The 21,736-nt window shown below is 49.1% G+C and overlaps 1 protein-coding gene across 5 annotated transcripts in view; it reads right to left on the reverse strand.

The window, feature by feature from the left end:
- Positions 1–506: 506 nt before the first annotated feature.
- Positions 507–21,736, reverse strand: part of LOC142579765 (uncharacterized) — a 31,107-nt gene continuing 9,877 nt past the window's right edge. For 3 of the 5 annotated variants that reach the window (XM_075690324.1, XM_075690319.1, XM_075690333.1), the window contains exons 2-8: positions 17,655–18,039; positions 14,339–14,509; positions 12,528–12,658; positions 6,835–6,945; positions 4,783–4,995; positions 4,283–4,382; positions 513–3,178 (exon numbers count right to left, since the gene is read on the reverse strand). In XM_075690324.1, coding sequence (XP_075546439.1) covers positions 3,064–3,178; positions 4,283–4,382; positions 4,783–4,995; positions 6,835–6,945; positions 12,528–12,658; positions 14,339–14,509; positions 17,655–17,878 — 1,065 coding nt within the window. In that variant the 5' untranslated portion in view covers positions 17,879–18,039 and the 3' untranslated portion in view covers positions 513–3,063. Of the gene's footprint in view, positions 3,179–4,282; positions 4,383–4,782; positions 4,996–6,834; positions 6,946–12,527; positions 12,659–14,338; positions 14,510–17,654; positions 18,040–21,736 lie in introns of all 5 variants that reach the window. The other 2 variants (XM_075690346.1, XM_075690339.1) reach the window with 2 other exon arrangements.

Below are 21,736 nucleotides of genomic sequence, written 5' to 3' on the forward strand. Positions count from 1 at the left end.
AGAACGCAAGACGAAGTTGAATTCCATGATTGGACGCATATACATTGTATATCATAATTAAACTACTTCATCGCAACCCAGAGCGTCCATTAGTGAACTTACGTAACCATCCCACGGAATGTGTTGCCTGTCCCTGTCCTTCGTCATTAGGTTTGTGTGGAACAAGTATTTATTAAGTGTTGCCCTAGACGCGGCTTGCTAAATGTAACTTGGGCAGTTCAGCGTCCCATCATATGTGATGACCATGTTTTTAATAGAGTCGGCCTGGGGAATGCACTGTTTACGGTACGTCAGTGAAATGTAAACATGAATATTTAGAGAAAATGCTAGAAGAGCACTTCTGCTCAGTTGAACGATATATATGTAGTCTCAAGCCATGCTTTGACAGTACACAGTTAACTGCGTAATGATTGATTAAGTGAGTGTAGGTAATTCAGACGCGAAGATATCGATTTCATCAGGATAAACCTATAAATGAATATACTGGCGCAGATGAATGGAGGCTAGAAATGTATTTAATAGAACAGGAGCGGGCACGGCTCCTTGTCGTGCATCGGGTTTCTTGTAATACCTAGACGTTAAACCGCTGCCCTGAAACCAAAAGAATGATTTTTCTCGTAAAGAAATTATGCAGATGCAACGCACATGGTGGCACCTATGTGAAGCGGGGCTTAAGTAAAGTGGTTAATTAAATGCTTTACAACAAACGGTGATGCGTACAATTTTGTTTGTTTTCATACTATGCAACGTGTAATCTTATCTAATACGTTTTTTGTGTATCCGTCGCGAAGGTCCCAACTTCATTGTCACTCAATATTTAATGTGCGTGTGCTGCATCGTTCACAGGCTATGCCGAAAGGTAAAACTCCTGATGAGGTGGACGCCCAGGGCGAGACGTATATGCAGCGATGACAAAATGGTCGACGAAGACGATGTATGATGCTTGTTGAGGGAAGACTAGTGATGACGGGTGTATGCACAGAAAAAGTACGACACGTATCAAGCAACACTTAGGGATTCTCTACCTGTTATGTTAAAGTGGGACATGCCCATTCTGGAGGATTGGCCAAGAATGTATATATATATGCTTCTCACCTAGTGGCGCTTCAATCGCTGTTCCTATTATATCCACCAAAACAAAGTATCGCAAATTATAAGAAATGAAACAACGACAAAAGTTTTTCGAAGCAATGCAGAAACAAAATGGGTAGCACCAGCTCCGTTTTTCGTTTTATGGCGGAAGCCTATGTGGCAACCTGTGTTGTTTGCTCGTAGTCTGCCATTTAATGTTTTTGGCAGCCTAGTCAGTAGTAGTTCTGTCTATTACGTTACAACCAGTGATGTGTTCCTGGCAACGGGCCCTTTCTCATGTGTTAACGTACGGCTGATAAGTCCCTCAGCAGTTTCTCTTTCTTGTTTTTGTGACAAATTCTGATCTTTTTTTTTTATAACCATTTATTTCAGCTTTTTTTTAAAGCTAGTCATACAGCAGCCATTCATCCTTGGAAAGCTTGTTTGCAAGCAGGCTTTAAGGATGTTGAGAAGCTGCTCGTACAGTTCTTGCTGGTGTCGGCAACAATTGGTCCTGGGCTGCTTTTCGCCCGAAGTTTTGCGGCCTGTTTGAATCGACATTGGCCGTATTTCGATGGGATGAAATTCAAATACGCGCTCATGTGCTTAGATTTAAGTGCACAAAAAAGAACCCCTAGGACCCGCTGTGGTGGCATAGCATAACATCGGCGTTGCTCTGCTATGCCCAACGGCGTGGCATTGAATCGCGGCCGCGGCGGCTGCATTTCGATGGGGCGGATTGCCCCACTACGCCATGCCTCATAATCATATCGTGGTTTCGGCACATAAAACCCCAGAATAATAAACTATTAAAGCGAAGCTTTATATGGCTACGCGAAACGTAAATGCGTCTGTCCACGCCTGTGTACAGAAAATATCATCATCAGCAATGGCTCGAGCGTCGTCGTCTTCTTCCACACCTGGCTGCGTTGCCGCTCATCATTCCAGCGTAAAATTTCACTTCTGTCGTCGTAATGGGGAGCCCGCGTTCACGGCGGTATGAGCCATTCCTTAAGGGGGTATGAGCCATTCGTAGGCGAAGAATAGCAAGCGGCAATGGCGGGCGGATTCTGCTAACCACGCCGCCGAGCAAACACGAGACATCGAACGCAAGCGACAACGGCGGACTGCGGGCATACCGTCACTGACGACATCCTCTCCGTCGCAGCCGAACGTGTGTGTAACCTCATTAAGAAACACAAAGACCTAACCAATAATTGAGAAAGACTAACGAACCACCTGGATTAACCTAATGATAAACACCGAGGTCGCACGTTTCAGCTTCGCTGGGTAACCATCTGTACGGAGTGCTTGGGGGGGGGGGAGGGGGGCGATTTTTTTTCGTTTAGGCACGTTTCATGTATGCTGGAAGGCTCGATGCGCAAAAAGTGTTCTTTCATATGTCCTTCTTTCTCTCTACGATTCAGACTTGTACGTATATTCCGCAGAATCAAACAATAAACGTGAGTTGATAATGAGCGCCGTGTCTTGTCTCGCCTACTCAAGCGATTTTGACGTCATTCTCTCCGCCAGTAGTAGTCGCATGTCTAGGTAACAGGAGAGGAACGGATTTCTCGTATCGGAACACTATCGAAGCTGCGATGGGTCGGCCGCGCGTCGTGCGTTCGGCCGAACTACAGGCGGCGTTTGATGAACGCCGCCGGGAACTCGCTTGAGGAAGGGCTCGTTGTCGACGTGCCGACCTCGCCGTGAGGGAGCGCGAAGCCGAGGCGTTACGACAACGAAGAGCCGCGGATCGCGAGCTTCGCTTGCACCAATCTTCACAGTAGTGGAAGGGCGGTCAATTTTTCGGGTGCCCCACCTTTGGGCTGTAAAATGGCACTACAATAAGATGCATTATATCTGAAGCTATCGCAGCAGTAGCTACTTCATTTTTTTTTTCAAACTGAAATGAATCCTTCGCGATGCTCCTATGGCACGCGCTCTTCCTCGTTGTTGACAGTCGTGCGCAGGTGTTTCAGCGCACTCGCGCTAGACGATCTCTTCGACGAAGTCGCCGGCTGGGGTCGCGGACGGCGCTCGGGACCCGCGCGTCTCGGGAGAACTCTCGTGATCGGCCCTTCCCCCGGATATCTTGTTATCGTCGCTAAAGAAAGAAAGAACAAAGAAGAGCACACGTCAGGCATTCGGGAGCACTGCAGATAATTCACCAAAAGATAACCGTCTTTGCTACGACTGCAGAAGAGCAGAGCTCTGTTGAAGATGATGTGGTGATGTCTTTACTATTTGTGGCGTAACAACATTCCGATAGGTGCTCTCCTCACTTGCCTGCTGACAAGAGCAAGTATACTTTTCGAATTCTCGCGTAAGAAAAATATATTGCTTGGATATTTCACGTGTAACTTGCACAAGAACACTTCTTTTCTTCTGCATATTTGGTTATTGTACTGTTCTGTTTTTGCTTAGAATATATATTATATTATAACATTAGTTTTAAGTTTTATGTCTTTATACATGTCCATGTTGCCGCTATGTCCACAACGATTTGACCTGTTTTTTACTAATAAATACTGATTGGACCCACTACTAGCCGTTTGCTACGGGTCGAAAAAGTACTTATACAACATGCGTTTTATTACGAAAGGCAAACAAATTTTGAAAAAAAAATGCGCGCACCTATTGTGCCTATTCAACAGCGCTCTTACGTTCTCTATCCAAAGAAGTCTTTATGCTAGGTTTTATAGACGACTGATTGATCATCACACCTGTAAATTTTAGTTACTGCCATACTTTTACCACTCTCATAGATTCACTATTTGAAGACCGCACGAATTTGCGAGACGACATTGCAATGCTGCTTAATTGGATCGTTTGGTACAGGGAAATTAGAATCGAAATTGCTAAAACAGGATGATTGGCAAGAAAAGGACCGGACGACGCGATTTCAAGCAACGTTGTCACCATTTCGCCCAGCCCTGTTGTTGCCATTCAGTCTTACGTATATAGCAATATTCCATCGAGTTGCTCGAAGCAAGTTTAGAGTGTTCTAACTTTACAAAGATTGTTATCCCTATGGAAAGATCTGTAGCCCGTTTGAGACAGTTTAACTGGTTCACAAGCCTCTTTGTTTCCAATCTGCTTCTCTCTATCGAGCTCAACACCAGCCCTTTTCATCTTCAGCATAGCTATTTACCGATCATATGGGGGCACAATATACGGAGAAAGAAAGCGAAGAACCCTCAAGGCTCACTATTTGTTGATGATAGGTGATGGCATGCCGAGATCTCCCGTCACCTCCTGCAGATGGTCCTTGCGCGTGGCATAGTCATGGCTGCCGATAATCCGCACACCTATAAAAATTCAAGTAAAAAGAGCGTCGGCCTCATCGAATACCGCGCTTTACCGATGCGACGGTGCTTGGCTAAAGGTGTTGCTCCCTTATAGCAACACCGCTACACGCAAATTGTTCTTTTCGTATACCCCATGAAGCGGCAGTAAATGCCTCACATGCTTTGATATGGCGATGAATACGGCCTGAAGGCTAACCATCTATCTAGCTTGCATGTGACATGTGTGTTAAACCGCAGGTTAATAAGAGACTTTGCCGACGCAACGGAGGAGGTGGAAGAGATGCACACACGTTTTCCGCGCGCGCCCGCTTCCGACTGCACGCGTCACATTGAACGAGGACACCCCCAGTATGGAATTATATAACGTACCGGGCCTGTCTACAATACGGCGCACACGTACCCAGGCGACGGCCCATGGTTGGTGACGGGTTCCACACCCGCCTTCTGGTGCCTGCGGTAATCGGCATTTTCGTCGCCGCAAACATTGTGCTGTCTTGCCTCGCTGCGGGACGCCGGGGCAAAGTCTTGGTCGCCTTGCGCACCTTGGCAGGCGTTCTACGGGAACCGTGCAGTTCTGTCGCAGTGCTGTTCGTTGCCAGCGTCACAGCATGTTCTGCGAACACAATGCAGCGTTGTCTTCGGATGCGTTCGGCAACGTACAAAAATCCACGCCATCCTTTTAGAAGGGCCTTGGGTCTCTTAAACCTCAGCAACATGCCTGAAGAAGTGCGGTTCCTTTAAAAAAAATGCGGATATTCCTAAACACTTTTTCCGAGAGGGCTTAATATGAATGGAGATATAACGCATGCAATATTTACCCATTCTTCCTCAACTTATGCGTTCCTCTCAGCTGACGTGGTGCCGATAGCAATGCGCTATTACTCTCTTTCTTTTTTTTTCTTCTTTCAACCGTGCGCTTATGGTAACCTTTAGAGGCTGGCTTCTCAAAGCTGCCTGTAAGAGTGACAAATGAACGGGAACGGGACAGGCGGGATGCGTTCACAACTTCCCCATTTCCTGAAAAAAATATCGAAGGACGTGCATGCGGTGCTGTCGCGCCCCACGTAAGGTCATCGCGAACGTCACATCCGGGACTATGAAAAAAAAAGCTGTGATTTCGAAACTCACAGGAGAGAGCAAGCAAACTATGATTCGTACCCTCCCTGCTGCACGCAGCGGCATAATATTTGGCTAGCATGTTCACGGGCATCATTGTCTCAAGATCAGGACGTTTCGTTGCCGTGCGTGTCGGCGGTCGTATGCACCCCAGTAAAGGTCTACGCACATCGATACAGTTTCTTTCTCTCTCTTTTGCCGTTTTTCAAAACGTGTTTCAGTGCCCATTCAAAGAAACCTTCGCAATGCTCCCGGCGACAATTTTGTTGACACACTACAGAAGTTGTAAAGCGCCCTTCGGGGAGTGTTCTACGGCAACAAGTTTTTACAAAGGGTTCATTAGTAGCCGATATAGAAGCGCTCAAAGCAATGGCGCCAGAGTCGCCTCGAGCAGCGGCCACAAGCGACTCTCCTGCCTCCTCTCCCACGGAGCCGTCAAGACCGCCGCCTTCTTTCTGTCTTCTACGCTGCGCGGCGCCATTTCCCAGACGAGGTTCCGCGCACTGCGCATTTCACGGGAATCAGCCCGAGTTGTTAGCGTCTGCAGACGGCATGCGCGTGACGCGGATACGCGCGCGACACGAAGCGCCACACGCACGACGTTATCTACACAGCTCGCGGCCCCGCTGGCTCCCAGGAGAATAAAAGCGCGTGGATTTTTTTTAATTTAACGTTGTTTTCGCGGCGTACATCAGTGATATACTTTGCAGACACTAGCGTGAGTGCGCGATTTACGCGCAGCGACAGTCTGTTAGCAACGCCCAAACCTGGTGAGGTGTTCTTTGAGACAGTCGCAGCGTACGTGTCGCTGAGTTGTGTCGCGCCTGCGCTCTTTGTGTTAGTGGCTGTAGTAGGCTAGGAGAAATGCAGCAGACGTCTTCTGAGCCAGCATGCGAAGTGGCTACCCTCAATGGCGTGATGACCCTCGACGTTATGGATTCAGTGCGCAATACAACTTTGAGCTTCGTTAAAGGCGTCTTGCGAGGGCTTTCCTCTGGCTATGATTTCGCGAAGTGACATCCACCACCGCAATTCGCCTTGATAGATAGATAGTTTACGACCGGGGTAGTAACCACTCGGCGCTTGGAGGCATTTAGCAGTCGCCGTTGGGCAGTGCGCCGGGGATCATTACGAAGCGGGCCGCGACAAGATCCCCTGTCGCAGTCTCTGCGAAAAGCAGAGACTGCGACAGGGGATCTATATATATATATATATAGTAACAAAGGTGAAGCGTGTACATCTTTCCCTATTCGCAGCATGACCGTCTGATGATTCTTTGCATTTTCGGTGCACACGCTCGGTGGTGGGGCGACAAATACACGTGTCTTTGACTGACCGGCAGTTGGAGCTGTGATGTGCACGGGGCGCTCGTGCGCAGCCGACACGGGCGGTTCGTTCTCAAAGAAGTCGGGCAGATCGAAGCCGTCCATCTTCGGGTTCGTGTTCGCTGCAAAAATATGCCGGCGCCAACATTAAATCATTGGAGCAAATGAAGACGCCGATATGTACGTTTTACTGGGGACCTACTGCAGTAAGTCTCTATACTACTAGTACTTCGTAAGCATTTGCCGGGCGAGATCGTTGGCTGCAAGCTGCAAATTTGAGGCTGTTATCTATGCGAAATAAGTCACGGCAAGCGCTAAACAGATTCATTCATTCATTCATTCATTCATTCATTCATTCATTCATTCTGTAAGGAAGAAGAAGTGCGCCTTGCCGAGCTCCGCAGCCGGATCGCCAGCGCTACGCAAGTGGGGCTCGGGCTAGACGCTGTTCCTGGTGTGACTGGCTAAGCCTACGCTGTTGCGTCTTCTTGTCCGCGTCCTTCGTGTCGTCCACAGCCGTGTCGGACTTCTTTGCCATAATTGGTGGAGGTTTGCTGGGTCTCCTGCAATCCTGGAATTGCGCAGCCGGACTCTCCCTGCCTTCATGACCACCAAGAGCGCCACGAGCTTACCACCATCTGCTTCCCAGTCTACCGTATGCCCCGGCACGTTCCGCCAGCGGGACCCGCCTATCTTCAGCGGCACTGACGACCACGACGTTGATGACTGGCTCTCATCATACGAACGCGTCAGTCGGAACAACAAATGGGATGACCTCATGAAATTGACCACCGTCCCTTTCTACCTCACCGGAATTGCCCACTTATGGTTTCGGAACCACGAAAGCGAAGTCCCAAGCTGGACGGTGTTCAAGACAAAGTTCAGCGAGGTCTTCGGCCGCCCTGCTGTTCAAAAGCTTCGTGCCGAACAGCGTCTGCAGTCGCGCTCTCAGCAGCCTGGTGAGAACTTTACCAGCTACATCGAAGATGTCATCGATCTCTGTAAACGCGTCGATGCATCCATGACTGAGGGCAATAAAATCAAGCATATCATGAAAGGTACCGACGAGGACGCGTTTCAGATGCTCATTTCGAAGAGCCCCTCTACTGTTGCCCAAGTTATTGAACTGTGCCAAAGCTATGACGAGCTCCGCCGTCAACGCCTCCTCACCCGCCGTCATGTTCCCCATCAGGAATCGTTGTCCGGCTTGACCTCTCGTTTTCCAGATGCCACCCTCCTCTCGCAAATCAAGGCTTTCGTCCGGGAAGAAGTTGCTCGCCAGCTCTCCCTCATCTCCAACCCATCGGAGTCAAGTTCGTCCCTTAGTCCGACCCTACGACACGTTATAGAAGAACAAGTGTCCGAGGTCCTTCCTCTGGAACGGGCGCCTCAACTCACCGCCCCATTGACTTACGCCGACGCCGTCGCACGACCACGACCACTGACCTTCCGGGCTCCGCCTCCGATGCCTAGCCCTGTCTTTACCCCCACGCCGCCACGACCTCCAGTTCATCGAGTAATTAATCCATGGCGTACAGCCGACAATCGGCCCATCTGCTATTCGTGCGGTATTCCCGGTCACGTTGCACGCCTGTGTCGCCGCCGTCCACTTCATCCACGTGACGACCCACGCACAGCCGCGTACGACCATCCGTTGCCTTACGCTCCTGACCGCGATTTACCCCTTCCCCGCCCAAGCCTTCGTCAAGTTTCTGACCGCCGTTCTCCTTCTCCTCGTCGTCGCTCGCCGTCCCCGATGCGTCGACGTCCCTCTCCTGCTGACACGGAAAACTATGTGGCGCAGTTCCTGAGGCAAGAACTGCGTCATCACCGCAACGCTCAAGCCCTCTTCTTTCGCCGACCAACGTTATTGATGTCGCTGTTGAAGGTGTCTCTGTGCTTGCCCTCATTGACACAGGTGCCGCCATATCTGTAATTTCCGAAAAACTTTGCCGCTTAATACGAAAAGTCACGACGCCTTTCTTCGGTCCTTTACTCCGCACGGCCACAGCACAGCACGTCCAGCCGGTGGCTGCGTGCACCGCCAGACTTGAAATTCAAGGAGTGCTCTACGCAGTCGAGTTCGTCGTTCTTCCCCACTGTTCCCACGATATTATTTTAGGTTGGGATTTTCTCTCCCGTCGCCAAGCTGTCATTGATTGCTCCCGTGCAGAAGTCGCCTTCTCTTCGCTTGGCAATGCCATATCTGATGACGTTTCGCTTTCCTGCACCAAGTTGTCCCTCACTGACGACATCTAAATACCTCCACACGCATACGTTCTGGCACCTGTATCCTGTTCCGTTGCCTCCGTCGCTACCGTACTCTTCACACCTTCGACTGCTTTCATTCATCGCCACCTCTCACCACTCCCAACTGCGCTGCTTGGCCTTCAAGCTGGCGCGACTCACCTTCCTGTATATATTTACTTCCCATTCCCGATTACGTTGCTTCGCGGTGAATCTCTCGGCACTGTGGAGCCTTACGACGCCATTACCACGTTGCAACTCCCTATTGGAGCGTCAGAGGTCAACACCCTCTACTGTAGTCCCGTGACGTCCACATCGCCTGAAGACGTTTTCAACCATGTCATCGACAATGCCTTAACCCCCAAGCAACGCCATGACCTTCTTCGTCTCCTCGAGAAATTTCGCCCTGCTTTTGACAGCCATACCACTTCTCTGGGCCGAACGACGACTGTATGTCACCGCATTGACACCGGTTCTCACTCACCGCTACGGCAGCGACGATACCGCGTATCGTCGACCGAACGGCGCGTCATTGATGAGCAAGTAGGTGACATGCTAAAGCGTGGTGTCATTGAACCATCCGACAGCCCATGGGCATCGCCAGTAGTTTTAGTTAAAAAGAAAGATGGCTCAATCCGCTTTTGTGTGGATTACCGTCGCCTAAACAAAATAACCCGAAAGGATGTTTATCCATTGCCGCGGATCGACGACGCCCTAGACTGCTTACAAGGCGCAGAGTTCTTTTCCTTCCTCGATCTGCGCTCTGGTTATTGGCAGGTGCCTACGGCTGCAGATGATAAGCCTAAAACTGCTTTCATCACACCAGATGGCCTATACGAATTTCGTGTGATGCCATTCGGACTTTGCAACGCGCCCGCGACTTTTGAGCGAATGATGGACACTATTCTCCGAGGCCTCAAATGGAACACGTGCTTGTGTTATTTGGATGATGTAGTAGTGTTTGCACCAGATTTTCCTACTCACCTTCATCGCTTGGAGCAGGTTTTACGGTGTCTCAGTGACGCTGGCCTCCAACTAAACCTGAAAAAATGTCACCTTGGCGCACGCAAGCTGACAATTCTCGGACATGTCGTGTCGAAGGACGGCGTTCTCCCTGATGCCGCTAAGCTCCGTGCTGTGACAGAATTCCCGAGGCCAACGTCACTAAAAGACTTGCGCAGTTTCATTGGCCTCTGCTCGTACTTCCGCCGCTTTATTAGCAATTTCGCTTCGATTATGGCACCACTTACAGAGCTTCTTCGAGGAGACCCCAATCTTACCTCATGGTCCCCGGCTTGCGATGATGCCTTTGCGACGCTACGTCGCCTGCTCACAACACCACCGATACTACGCCATTTCGATCGAACTGCTCCCACGGAAATCCATACGGATGCTAGCGGTGTTGGTCTTGGCGCTGTGCTCGCCCAGCGAAAGCCCGGCTGCCAAGAATATGTTGTTGCTTACGCGAGCCGCACTCTGACGAAAGCTGAAGCTAACTATTCCGTCACGGAAAAAGAATGTCTCGCGATCATCTGGGCCATCACAAAATTTCGCCCATACCTGTACGGCCGGTCCTTCGATCTCGTTACCGATCACCACGCACTTTGCTGGTTGTCGTCTCTCAAGGATCCCTGCGGCCGCCTAGCCCGGTGGGCACTGAGGCTACAAGAGTACGATATCCGGGTTGTCTACCGCTCAGGCAAGAAGCACGCCGATGCCGATGCTCTGTCGCGCTCGCCTGTCCACGCCGACATTGTCAGTGTGTCCGTCCTAGACGACCCACTTCTCCCATTCGCTTCTGTCGACATGGCTTTGGAGCAGCGCAAGGACTCCTGGATTTCATCTTTGATAAATTACATCTCTAATTCACCTACACGCCCACCATCCCGAGCTTTACGCCGACAAGCTTCGCACTTCGCCATCCACGACGGAATTGTCTATCGCCGCAACTACAGTTCCGACGGCCGCAAATGGCTGCTTGTAATACCTCGGCAGCTCCGCACTGATGTATGCGCCGCTTTCCACGCCGACCCTCAGTGCGCACACGCTGGTCTCTTCAAGACCTACACCAGACTACGTCATAGGTTTTATTGGCGTGGTATGTACACATTTGTGCAAAAGTACATTCGCTCTTGCACAGAATGTCAACGCCGGAAGCCTGATCCTTGCCGCCCTTCTGGACCAATGCAACCTTTGCCGTGCCCTTCGCGACCCTTTGACCGGGTTGGGATAGACCTTTACGGGCCTCTGCCATACACAGCTGCTGGCAATCACTGGGTCATTGTAGCTGTAGACCATCTCACGAGGTATGCAGAAACGGCCGCTCTGCCAGCCGCGACGGCTCGTGACGTTGCCTCCTTCTTCCTTCAACGCTTCGTTCTACGTCACGGCGCTCCCCGCGAACTCCTGAGCGACCGTGGCCGCGTCTTTCTCGCCGATGTCATTCAAGAACTTCTCGCTGAATGCCGCATTATTCATCGCTGTACCACCGCATATCACCCGCAAACAAACGGATTGACAGAACGCTTTAACCGGACTCTTGGCGACATGCTTTCGATGTATGTCGCCTCCAACCACACCAACTGGGACCTCATCCTTCCCTATGTCACGTACGCCTACAACACGGCACCCCAGTCAACGACGGGCTTTTCTCCCTTCTTTCTTCTATATGGCCGTGAACCTTCATTTCCTATTGACACTATTCTCCCTTACCGTCCCGACTTTTCAGAGGGTACACCGGTTTCCGAAGCCGCCCGGTATGCAGAAGAATGTCGGCAACTAGCTCGCTCCCTTACAACGCAAGAACAAGCGCTACAGAAATTTCGTCATGACGATGGGCGCCCCCACCACCAGTTTTCGCCTGACGCTCTTGTTTGGTTGTGGGTGCCTCCTACTTCGACACAAGGTGTCTCCTCCAAGTTCGTATCCCGATACCATGGACCTTACCGGGTTCTACGCCAAACTTCTCCGGTGAACTACGTTATCGAACCTCTGACGCCCCCTACGGACCTGCGTCGCCGAGGCCGCGAAATTGTGCACGTAGATCGGCTCAAGCCGTATCACGCGCCCTTCCTCCTCACGACGCCTTAGGCCTCCTGTGCGGCTCCGTCTTCAGCGAGGGGGGAAGTTGTAAGGAAGAAGAAGTGCGCCGTGCCGAGCTCCGCAGCCGGATCGCCAGCGCTACGCAAGTGGGGCTCGGGCTAGACGCTGTTCCTGGTGTGACTGGCTAAGCCTACGCTGTTGCGTCTTCTTGTCCGCGTCCTTCGTGTCGTCCACAGCCGTGTCGGACTTCTTTGCCATAATTCATTCATTCATTCATTCATTCATCCATTATCCTGTATCCTGTATTATCCTGTATTCTGACAGCTGTGTAGGTGGCGTCGTAATTTTCATATCAACGGGCCAGACAGGGTACGGGGGGGGGGATCTCCTTTTGCTTAACGATGACACACGATACCTGCTTCGAGGACGGCGGCGATGACGACCAAGATGAAGATGAAGGCGCCGAGTGCTGCCACCGTGATGACAAGCTGCATCGCGTTCCAGCGAGAGGACAACTTCCGCCGGAACGCGTGCCGGGCATCATCCCTGCAACCACAGTAGGCGGCGACTGTTGGGCAAGGAAGTAATGGATTTCATATTGAATGTTCTATTTTACGCGGCGGTGCTCGAGGGCTCTCTCCCGCGTGCTTGTCTGTAAAGCGCGTCAGTTGGGTTTTCGGGATCGCGTTTGATTGTACCGTTTAACGGGACGGACAGTATCGGAATAGAATCGATAGAAAAGAATCTGTACAAAATACGCCCTATAAGTGGACCCAACGTTCGACATGGTATTGATTTAACGTATTCTTTGCTGGCACGCTTATGCACTAGGCTTCTTCTTGTATAGGCCTTCTTACTGCGTGAGATAAATACTCTCGTTGAAGTGGTGCAAATGGTTTGTTTATCTCGCCAAGATTTCATGGAACGGCCCTGTCGCACCACTTCGCACATACAATTTCGACAACCACCATTCAAGTCGGTCTGCAGTGAACTTGCCAAACAGAATACACGCACCAAGCGCTTCAAGTTCAAGCGAAGTTCACTCCCTTGAATTGACCGCGTACAACGATGCGTCTGAAGTTCAAGTGCATCGACTCGGGCGTGCCCGAAGGCGCCCATGTGAGATGAGAATTAGAAACGTGCGTCATTTGAAGTTCTGTGGTTTTCAGTGCAACGGATTTCACGTTAATTACTTTGCCATCTGAGCATTAATTATCATCTGTAAAAGTTTATACAGAACTTTGTGTGTGCCGGGGGGGGGGGCAGGTTTGAAAAAAAGCTTGTCATTAATACTGCCTCAATGAATACGTTAATTACGTGGTTGTGGATTTTCCTGGTGTTATATTTCGCTGGCAACCGTACAACCTGCAATGAAAATGATGATCGCCTCGACATTTCTTTCGCGTGCAAGACACTGCAAAATTTAAGTTCTTTTTATTGATTTAAAAGTTATTTTTTCTTAGTTTGGTTTCATAGCTTAAGGTTAGTATTCTAAAGTTGATTGATAGGACACCACACAAGACAGCGGCACAGAACAAGAAGGTTGATGGAGCAGTGCTGCAGTTAAGTAAACATTTAGAAAGAAGAGAAAAATGTAGCAGAAACCATCGAAAATGATTTCAGAAGTAAGCGAATCGCTAACGCAGAAATCAAATGGACACACTAGCAATAGTTTCGAAGTATAGTGCGGGCGTTGGTAACGGTGTTTGATAATGGCGATATACAAATGATCGTCGACATGTTTTGGCAGGAGGCATGACTGTGCCCGAAGGTGGATATGGCGACGACATGACGACAACGGAATCATGGCAGCGTGACGAGGATGACGTGACAAGGGCTGCGCAGCGGCTGCGCTTTCATTTCCGCTCGGTTATTCCACGGAGACCGGATACTCCTTCGACCGTCCGCTTCGATAGAAAAAAATTAAGAAGCAAGATGCAAGGGGACAAGCAGCACTAAGCATAGCGGATCGTTCTCTGTACGCAATCACAAAGAAATACAATTGTACGCTGTATACGTGCGACGTGATGACGCGTTTGTGGGCTCTCGTTTTCCTTGAATGATTGAACTACTATGGATTAGTCCACAGAGTGAGCGTTCCAGCACTGCATCAGATACAGCGTGCTTCTATTTTGAGCATTAAATGGCGCACATGCACAGTACGTTTTCTTGTTTCCCTCGCTCTTTGCAAACGAAGGTAACGAAGCAAGTAGCAGAAGCGTATACTCATGAAGACGCGCGCCGTCGGTGGAGATTTCCAGCGGCTCCGTCTGCGTGCTGCTCTCGGCGGCCAACTCGGTCTGCGTGCTGCGCGACCACAGGTCTGGCTCCCAGCGTCGTGAAGTGTAGTCTTGGAAAGGAAGCCGGGGCACGGAGTCGCCCGCCATCGCAGTCTGCCTGCGTCGGCCGTGGCCCAGAAGTCCCTTATGTAGAAGGACTACCGACATGACATCTCTCACTTTAATTTTTTTTCTCTTTGCGATAATTATGAAGGCCGTGAAGGTGAAAACAACGGAGAAAATACTAGAAAGCCTCGGGGCACCCTAAACAGTTGACTACAACATATCTTCTCCGAACCAGTTTCGTTTTCCAGGAGGTGTGTGTGTCGTGTCGCCGTGACGCGAGAAGTGGTCACGTGGGAGCTGAAAATCGCGACGGTTGCACACTCGCTCCGCGGCTCGCTGGGTAGACAGACGGCTGTGCGGGTACTCATTGCGTGCACCGATGTAGCAGCATGAATTTTAACTGCTATGCAGCGTGTTGCTGGGTGTTGCTATACAACAACAACAACAACTACAACAACAACAACAACGTCTTGACTTAGCCACCTCCACTAGGCGGCGGAAACGAATGTTGCGTCACTCACACCGCTCTCAAGCTATATAGAAAAAGTTGTTTCTCATCGCTAGGTGTGGTGACAAAAAACTACTTGGGTGGTTCTGAGTATTGTTCTTGAATATTATCATCAGTAATTATCTCGACTATAAGCCAGTGCTGCATTTGAACCTGCTGTCGTGCTTTGCTGGACGTTTTCCGTTCTCGTACCCTATCTGGAATACAATAAACAATACGAGGAAGTTGTGACTGGACACGCAGCTGCTAGTCATCGTAGCCCTCGTGCGAGTTCGTGCGGTAGAGAAAGAAACACTCATGAAGCAGCGTTGCCCAACGCGCGGCATATGACGCTACAAGTATGTTAGCCCTCTCGCTATTCAGCGCGATCTACAAATCTTTCTTGGTCACCGCTTTCGCCGTACGCTTGACTATGTAAGATAGCGTGACCTATAGGCACTAACCTACTCGTCTGTCGCAGCCAACTGGAGCATGGGAAAGCCTGTAGCTGTGGTTGACGACGTTGTTGTGGTTTTTCTTTCTTTTTTTTAGTCTACGTCAGTGTAAATTTATCCTGGGGTTTGGCCCGGGTTACGGTACTACCGCAAAAGAAATAATTCTCCTAATGTAGCAACGCTGCTCCGAATAAGTCCCCCGGTCCTTATGTTGCCGCTGCTGTCTTAGCCTACGACCAGTATAAATGTATTGTTTCACCCGATTAACATGACGCCAACGAACTATATCCACCGTATGCACCAACACCTCTCGCGCCGCCCTGGGCTGAAGCAATCACAGTGCCTCAATTAGTACGACGTAGCTTTGGGTAGCGATCCTCGGCGATCACTCTAATCTCAAGTCACCGGAGAAACAATAATCCTATCCAGCGCCTTCGTGCAGGCGCCTGAAAGGGCCTGATTGCAGAACTTTAGCTCAGGAGCGGCGTAGGGGCGTCAATGAAGGGCGGCGATTATTTCCGTCGAGAAGTGGCGCTACCGTGTCAACTCGGCAGAATCGAGAACTTTGAAGGTCGAAGAACTCTATTGTTTAATACGAGGGATTATGCATACAAGGAGAACGCGGTTTGCAAGGAAAGTATGTATAGCATGCGTGGCCGCATTCGCTTAGCATGACTATAGCGGCCTCTGGCTGAAATAACGTCTTAAGGCTATGCAATGTCGAGCTAAATGGATCCGTCAAGCTAAATGGAAGTTAATCTAAATGGATTAGCGTCTAAAAGAAAAAAAAATATACGTTGCTTTTACTGAACAGCACAACTTCTTTAGGGTAGCAAATGACGCAAAACCGAGACGACCGGATTTGCGTAATTGAAGGTCTTTGGCAATCGCATTTACTTTCATTCCAGTGAATATTATGTGGAGTAAGCGTGTGGGGTACCATGTTCGCTCCGCGGACGCGCATGACGCGATCGCATCTGTCGTGGTACGCGTAATCTCCATGGCAGTTGCGCATGTCACGGTCAGCTGTTGCCCACGCTGGTATCGGAGACCCGACAGCGCGGATCGTTCCGTTGTGCTTTCGAATGACCTTCTCGTCTCCAATTGCAGTCCGTTCTAATCTTGTCGAACATGGCTGAGACTATCATGTCGTCAGAAGGACCACCACATCTGTGGCCGCATAGTCATGAAAGAGAAGTGAAAGCTCAGATCTGAATTTTGTCTGCAATTAGGTCAACTGAAAAGCGACAACAGCATTGGTGATGTTGAGTAAAGGTTCGATTAGCGCATGTCTCGGACGAGACAAAAGGGGTTAGACAAGACAAGCGCCAAATACCTGTGCACTTGTCAGTCCTAACAATACGTAACAGCAACGCGTAACAATATGACACACTAGCCCGGCCGTCACATTCTATCCAGTGAAGGAAAAGATCGTCTTTAATGATTTCTGACCAGGAGAAATTACGTCGATCCAGTGGCTGTTTTATTGATTTCTTAGCGTGGAACGAACAATATATGCCTCTAATACAGAGGCCTATCCTGACTCCATGTTTGCCTTAAGTGTTGGTGTGGCCCGTTACAAAAGAAATTGCTTGCTACAGCTGGTTTCAAAGCTAATGTTAAAACGGTGCAACAGGAGTAAGCCGCCTTATAGAGTCACAAAAGCTTGGGCCACAGCTAGATCGCGCCCGTTTTCGCTTTTGTATTACCCATCCTACAAGAACACTAACCCATCCTTCTGCGCACATACTACAGCTTCTTCCAGAGCATCACTTCTCATATTGTCAGGCGTGTCTATTTGTCGGCTACGACTTGATAACACCATGGGGTGCATAAACTGATTGCTACATTGTTCCGTTTTGCTATAGCGACTCACGTCTTTAAGTTGTCGCTCTTGGGATGTTCCGTCATGCATTGACTGCGGTGTGTTTATTAAACACACCGCAGTCAATGCATGCAGACTTGTCTGTGAATAAAAGAGCTGGTAGTCTGTGCTTGTGCGTGTCAATGGCTTGTGTCTGTATCTTGCCCCCCTCCTGTTACATCGTCCGAAAAGTTCGCCAAAAATATGAACCAACACGCCTTGCCTTCCTTCCTCCCCCCTTCCTCCCCCTCCACCCCTTCCTCCTACCATACCACTACCACCACCGCCTAGCCTACCAACCCCCCCCCCCCCCCCAAACATATACGACGAACAAACAAATAATAAAGACAAAGCGTTCTCATCGGACAACGGCATGCCGAACGCGCCGTACTTCTTCACTCCCGCGACGTGGGCCTCGGCATCGCAGCGCCTGGGTGGCGTGGGTGTCGACTCAGGCGACTGCTGCAGCAGCAGCTCGGACAGCGAGCACGGCAGGAAGCAGAAGGAGGGCGAGCTGGCCGTCCTGCGGAGCTGGCTCTGCGGCGAAGTCTGCTGTGACGCCGGCGGCGGAGACGACGCCCTGCGCAGTGACTTGGGGCTCGCAGACGGCTCCATCGCGCGAGATCCGATGACGCTGGAAGCAGGCAGAAGCTTCTGGCGGATCCCGGGGCTGTTACGCTGATGGTGCTTCTCAAAGGGGAGCGGTTAGGAACCACTGCACGCGCCTGGTGCAGCGCCTGCTGCAGCGCGTAAGCTCGAACGAAGGAAAAGCGTGCCTGTGGATGAAAAGCAGAGGAACAAAACGAATGAAGGTTATCAATAGCATTAGAGATGCTAAGTAAGTGTGAATGTATTTATTTATTCGCATTTTCTCATGTTTTATCTTTTACATTCGCGGTTTTTAAGGTAGCTTTCTAAATCGGGTTATAACTGCGAGCCTAGGCCAAAATTTGTGAGGAAGAAGAAAAATCAATATTTCACTGCCTCTGGGAGCCTTTTAGTTTTCCTGTTTTGTCTTCCCATTTTATTCCTCGCTGTAGTATATTTTATTTTTATTTTATTTTATTTCGTACTGGACCGCCTCATTATCAGGCACTGGGCAGGAGTGTGTAGTGCAAAAATATTTAGTGGGTGGTAAAAATGCACAGAAATAGGAGGCAATAGAAAAATATCTACTAAAATGAACAGCATGCGACAATCGACAGAAAGATATATCTAAATAAAAAAAGAAGGATATTTCAAGTAGAAATAACAACAGATTATTTAAAAGCCGAAGCAGAAACAATGGCATGGCAGAAAGAAGCACGGCGAGTATAAAAACCAACGCCAATAGAAAAAAAAGCTTCATCGCAAACAGCACAAAGAACAAAAAGAACTAAGCACAAAGAGCGCTTCAGCGGCAGTACACATGCTTCTTTGTATTGTTTATCTATATCGTACACTATCCAGAATGCAGCAGGTACCCTGGGAAATAGTTTAGGTCATAGCTTTTGCGAGTGCGTGCGCGAATCAAGATGTGGCTGGGTTTTCTAGTGCAGTTTCAAGCAGAGCGTTCCATTCACGAATGGATCGGGGAGTTTGATTTAGCTCTTATGCACGTCTTATCTGTATTAGTTAACATTTAGTTTCACAATTTAAAGTTATTAGCTTCCTTTCAACTTAATTTATTGAGTGCTCGTACCACCAGATTCATGGCCGGTGCGCGAGAGTTGGTTGCGCCTATTTTAAAAAGAAACAGCCAACCGACCAGCCTCCCCTCCTGGACACTGCCATAGGGGAGTTTGTCATGGAGAATACTGTCATAGAGAACTAAATGTATTTTGTAAATCTATCCGATTCTTGGCCACGTGTAGTGGGTATGCGCCATATTTAGACGGAAGCCAATCGAAAGCAGTTCGTGGCCAATCCCCCACTGCGGGTATGCGCCACAACCGCTCTGAGCAACAGCAGCAACGGCAACAAATCTTTTCCGCATCGCCAGCTGTGGAAGGATACGCATCCTAACGAATTTCTCTAATACGACCGCTTACTTTTCACGCGCATGGTTTTCTGCCATCTGCAATGAAGTGGCGTGAGTATTCTGCACAACGAAGAGGCAGCGTGACTGGTTTTAGCTGGCGCGACTGTTTTCGAGATGGGGAAGACAGATGGGGAAGTCCCGCAAGCCGACATGCATGACAGTCCATAATTTATGACGGCGTTGCTAAATGTGCAGGTCCGCCGAAGCTGTTGGGGTGTCACCAAGCACGTGTGCAAATAGCAGTACTGGCGCGTTGGTCTAGCACGTGTTCGACAGGTTATGTCATACAAGGACGAACTATATGCTCTGGCGTGCTTTATATGAGGTGTTTGATTCGCTGTCCATATCGGTCACTTTTATGGGCTTGCAACTGTATTCAAGAACGGCCTCCGATTTGGGATGCCATCGCTTTCTGCGCTCCGAAATAAAGCCGCGGATGATTCTGACAAGAATCTTTAACGACACGAAATGAGCTCTATCAATAATATGAGCGTTGAGATAGATAAGTGATTTTGTCACTAAAGAAACCCACAAGAAAGCACGCTCAGTAAAGCTCGTCCCAACGTTGGTGTGCGCTGCACGACTGACCATCAACGTCTGAGGCGCTATTTTGTAACGATTTATTTCATTTGTCACTGGCTCAGACATCACCGTGCAGCCATTATTGCAAAGACTGGTCGCTTGCAGCAACGAATGACAAAAAAGAAACATGAAATGAACCGCTCCACAATACGGCCTCCGGAGACGAATTCGCCTAGTCTATCGTTAGTATATGTTTTCATTTTTCCTCGCTGGCCTACAGCTTTTGCTGATCTCGATTTACCGGTGCCGGTTTTTATGAACTGCTCTGACGTCTGAACTGCTTGCGACCCTTCACTGTTCTTATTATTATACGTTAGAGGAATTAATGCCAAGCTCCGGCCAATGCGGTTGGTCAATCTCAAACAGTTATACGAAGGAAGAGCTTTATGAATTCAGCTCCAGTCCACATACATGCCTAACAGCACGATAACTATTCATTTAGGGCTTATATCTCGGCCATTTGCTGAAGTACTGCCGTCAGCATTTATTCTTTTTTTTTGCTTTCTTTGCACTGGGGAACTCGCATTATGGCAGATTTTTTTTTTATTGCGATGCAAAAATATCGGTACGTTGAAGCTGAACTTCGATTCACGTAATTAACCTGTTGTCACTAATTGAACCGTGACGTCATACCAGAAACGGTTGGCGAGAAGGCATCACCCGCTATCATAGAGGCCGTATATATACGGCCAGGCACCGAATTATTGATGAATATAAGACGAAGTCGTCAGCACTTGTGACAAATCTCTCAATACGGCGCAAGACACGATTGTGGTGGGATATGACACAATGGCGAACTGTGCTGTCGGGCACTATCGCTGTCGTTTTTATTCTCTTCATTTCTAAAAATTTTCCTGTGAGCAATTTCTTCCAGAACAGCGCTCTGTGCATGATGTTTGTAAACCAACCCTGAAAGCGGGGCAGAATTATCTTTCGGAAGGGATCTTTGCTATTGGCCGACCGCTTTCGCTAATAATGTTCCCATCGTCAGGATTAGTTAGCTCTCACGAACAAATCCAGCGTAAGAGCTTTTTCGTATTATGGGCCCTGGTCCACTATTGTGTTCGCATTCGTTTCGCACGATCTGATTCCTTTCTTATCGCCCAGCATTCATGGCGCGCCACTCGCAGCGCTAACGTGGGCGGAGCCGATAGGACACAAGTAGCGCAAAGGAATAGCGTTGGACTGGAATCGTTACATTATCCCAGCCCTGAATTCTATGCGGTGCTTCAGCCTTCTCGCCTTTCCCCGAGTGAATCGGCCTTCACAAACTGCCCTTCTGTGTTTTGTTTCAGACGGCATTTGGCCTCATTTATATCCAGCCGGGGACGAGGCCGAGTTGTAAGTATACACGCAACGCTGCACAATGCCTGCCGTTTCCTCAATCGGTTAGGATTTTCTCCAACATTAGGGTTGACGCCTCAGGTAGTCAACGAGAAGCCAAGCCACTGAATCTATGTTGCCAAGCTTTCCCTGTCGTCTGATGAAATTTAGAAAAAAATAAATAAAAAGTAACTTTAGGTAATATAGATGACTTTGTGTAAGTATTCAATGATAACGTACAATATATTTGCTTCTGAACCATTAGACACAATTTTTAATTTATTTGAATTAGTTCAGCGCGAATTTTTGGGAGGCTTGGTTTGATAGACTAAGGCAGAAGCGCAGGAAGGACAAAGGGCACACGAACGTGAAACTGACGCCACAAACGCTGAACCTGCTACTAAATATTTTTATTCAGGAGCCGACTGCACATAGACAGGGAATGCCGGAGTGCATAGCAAGTAGCAGCTTCACAAACGTCAAAGAATTGAAGATATAGCATGGAATCTTTAAATTGTCAGTATCATTTACAACGCGTATTCAGACTA

This window comes from Dermacentor variabilis, chromosome 1 (genome assembly GCF_050947875.1).
Source record: "Dermacentor variabilis isolate Ectoservices chromosome 1, ASM5094787v1, whole genome shotgun sequence".
NCBI lineage: Eukaryota > Metazoa > Arthropoda > Arachnida > Ixodida > Ixodidae > Dermacentor > Dermacentor variabilis.